This window comes from Eriocheir sinensis, chromosome 21 (genome assembly GCF_024679095.1).
Source record: "Eriocheir sinensis breed Jianghai 21 chromosome 21, ASM2467909v1, whole genome shotgun sequence".
NCBI lineage: Eukaryota > Metazoa > Arthropoda > Malacostraca > Decapoda > Varunidae > Eriocheir > Eriocheir sinensis.
This window is the reverse complement of record NC_066529.1, coordinates 18,452,746-18,455,778: the sequence shown is the minus strand read 5'-3', so window position 1 is coordinate 18,455,778 and position 3,033 is coordinate 18,452,746. Positions and strand designations below refer to the sequence as shown.

The 3,033-nt window shown below is 44.3% G+C and overlaps 1 protein-coding gene across 2 annotated transcripts in view; it reads right to left on the bottom strand.

Moving 5' to 3' along the window:
- The window catches only part of LOC127001788 (protein lin-7 homolog C-like), an 11,308-nt gene extending 8,868 nt beyond the window's left edge, over window positions 1-2,440 (bottom strand). Inside the window, exons 1-3 of one of the 2 annotated variants that reach the window (XR_007755449.1) lie at window positions 2,268-2,440; window positions 356-397; window positions 1-82 (exon numbers count right to left, since the gene is read on the bottom strand). Coding sequence is in view for 1 of the 2 variants with exons in the window: in XM_050866956.1 (XP_050722913.1) it covers window positions 1-82; window positions 356-397; window positions 2,268-2,304 (161 nt within the window). In the remaining variant the exon portion in view is untranslated. The remainder of the gene's footprint in view (window positions 83-355; window positions 398-2,267) is intronic. The other variant, XM_050866956.1, reaches the window with a different exon arrangement.
- Window positions 2,441-3,033: the final 593 nt, after the last annotated feature.

Genomic DNA, 3,033 nt, shown 5'->3' with positions numbered 1-3,033 from the left:
TACACTTCCCGCACTGCTGTCAGAAACTCGGACTGAAGCACTCGCTGAAGGGCTGCTAGCTTGGCTGAAGGTATTTCTCCAGCTAGGGTAAGTGAAACAATTTCATGTTATTTCTTTAACAAAAACACAAAATATAGGTAGCTGGACAATATTACAACTGAATATTCAATGATTATATCTTAAGTCCTGAATTGCTAGATCATGATGATGGATCTTATCTTTGAGAGTTACTGAAGAATCAACAACTTGATGAATTTTGTTTGGACTATTTCAATACTTAAATGGTGTTGCCACTAAAAAGTAAAAGATAAAAGTTTCTGTATAGTTCTCAGAATACTAATTAATACCAACTCACTCTTCTGTAATTTGTCAAGTAATTCAACTGCTCTCTTGACATCTGAAAAGGCAAAGAGAAGAGCCATTAATTTAAGAACTGAAACAAGGAAACTACTAACAAAAAAGAAATAAGAAAAGTAAGACTGCAAGCAAAGTATATGGAAAAACAGAGCTCAGTGCATGGTGAAGCATAGTGAAGGTTTTATAAGTGTGAAGAAGAAACGTGGTGGACCTAAGAAGCAATGCAATGCAGAACAGGTCAAAAGAAGAATGTGACCAGTGAGGGGCATTGTTGGTGAACTGTCTGGGGCGAGAGGGGAGAGAGGGGCGGTGACCAGTGAGGGTGATCTGTGAGGGGTGGTACGGGTGAGCTGTGAGGGGTGGTATGGGTGAGCTCTGACGGGCATTGTGGGTGAACTGTGAGTGGCATTGTGGGTGAGATGAGGGGCAATGTGGGTGAGCTCTGAGGGGCACTGTGAGTGAACTGTCAGGGGCATTGTACGAGAGCTGTGTGGGGTGGTGTGGATGAGCTGTGAGGGGTGGTGTTGATGAGCTGTGAGGGGCATTGTGGGTGAACTGTCAGGGGCATTGTGGGTGAGCTGTGAGGGTTGGTGTGGATGAGCTGTGAGGGGTGGTGTGGGTGAGCTGTCAGGGGCATTGTGGGTGAGCTGTGAGGGTTGGTGTGGATGAGCTGTGAGGGGTGGTGTGGGTGAGCTGTGAGGGGCATAGTGGGTGAGCTGTGAAGGGTGGTGTGGATGAGCTGTGAGGGATGGTGTGGGTGAGCTGTGAGGGGTGGTGTGGATGAGCTGTGAGGGGTGGTGTGGGTGAACTGTGAGGGGTGTAGTGGGTGAGCTGAGGGCGAGGGGCAAGTGTGGGTGTTATCAAGGCTCCTGTGCTTATCTCGCTAATTCCTCACTACGGACAGGCTAAAAATTGTTACCCCTTTCACATCACTGAGTAAAAACAGGGAGAAACTCATGAATAAAGACAAGTAGACTCATAAATAAAGACAGGCAGAAACTCATAGATAAAGACAGGTAAACTCATAAATACAGACAGGTAGGCACTCATAAATAGACAGGTAGAAACTCATAGATAAAGACAGGTAAAGACTCATAAATACAGACAGGTAGGAACTCATAGACAGGTAGAAACTCATAGATAAAGACAGGTAAACTCATAAATACAGACAGGTAGGCACTCATAAATAGACAGGCAGAAACTCATAGATAAAGACAGGTAGACTCATAAATACAGACAGGTAGGAGCTCATAAATAGACAGGTAGAAACTCATAGATAAAGACAGGTAAACTCATAAATAGACAGGTAGGAACTCATAAATAGACAGGCAGAAACTCATAGATAAAGACAGGTAGACTCATAAATACAGACAGGTAGGAACTCATAAATAGACAGGTAGAAACTCATAGATAAAGACAGGTAGTACTCATAAATACAGACAGGTAGGAACTCGTAAATAGACAGGTAGAAACTCATAGATAAAGACAGGTAGACTCATAAATACAGACAGGTAGGAACTCATAAATAGACAGGTAGAAACTCATAGATAAAGACAGGTAGTACTCATAAATACAGACAGGTAGGAACTCGTAAATAGACAGGTAGAAACTCATAGATAAAGACAGGTAGACTCATAAATAGACAGGTAGGAATTCATAAATAGACAGGTAGAAACTCATGAATAAAGACAGGTAAAGACTCATATATAAAGACATGAATAAATAAATAAAGACAGGCAGACTCATAAATAAACCCCGATCGCCTCCCTTAAAGCACTACTGAATACACACATACAGGCGACCAGACCCATCCCCAAAGCTTATTCTACAGGTTCTATCCGTGACTAAAGGTATATAAGTATCAATAAAGTAATCCTGGACACGCTGGGGACGAAATAAACGCTAAATACCTTGCTGGAGGGTCAGGGGCTCGGCTACGGCTGCCATCTTGCCGCGGGGTCCTGTCTTGGCGTCGGGACTGTCCTCCGTCAAATATTATCCAGCCAGGGTGTTATCTATGTACTGTATGTGACTCTGAGTCTACTTGTATTTTTCTAATGGTGAGAAAGATCTTCGCCAGGTCTCAGGAAACATATGGAAGCATGAAGGGTTATAATCATGCCTTGGAACTGTCCGGCGCTCATCAGTACCTATACTACTATTCACTACTATCCAGGCAGAGTATTATCTATGTATTCTTTCCAGCCCTGAGTCTACTTGCATGCCTTCCGACTGTGAGGGATATCATCGCCAGTCTCAGGAAAAAGTGAAGCCTGAAGGCTAGCGTGGGGACAGGTGACCATGGGCCGCGCATGACCCAGGGCTCCGGCTCATTAATTAACGTTATAGAGAATCAGCAGTTGATGGTGGCAGCTAGGTAATGCCAAGTAATGTAGATCTATACTTCAAGAACACATTGTCTCACTGTGGACTGATGAACTGTGCAGATAATTGCTAGATAGGTTCACGATCGATGCAGTAGGGCGGCTCAGGTAAAGGTCAGGTGAGGCTGCACACCTGGGCGGGATACGAGTTTGTGGGTCGGTTAGTTAGTTATATGGTTATTAGTTATTGGTTAGTGGGTTAGGTGGGTTAATGATCTGTGGTGCAGTAATTAGCATGCTTGGGTACGAATCCGCGGACCCGTGTTCGAGTCCCGGCCCGGGCATGTGGTCG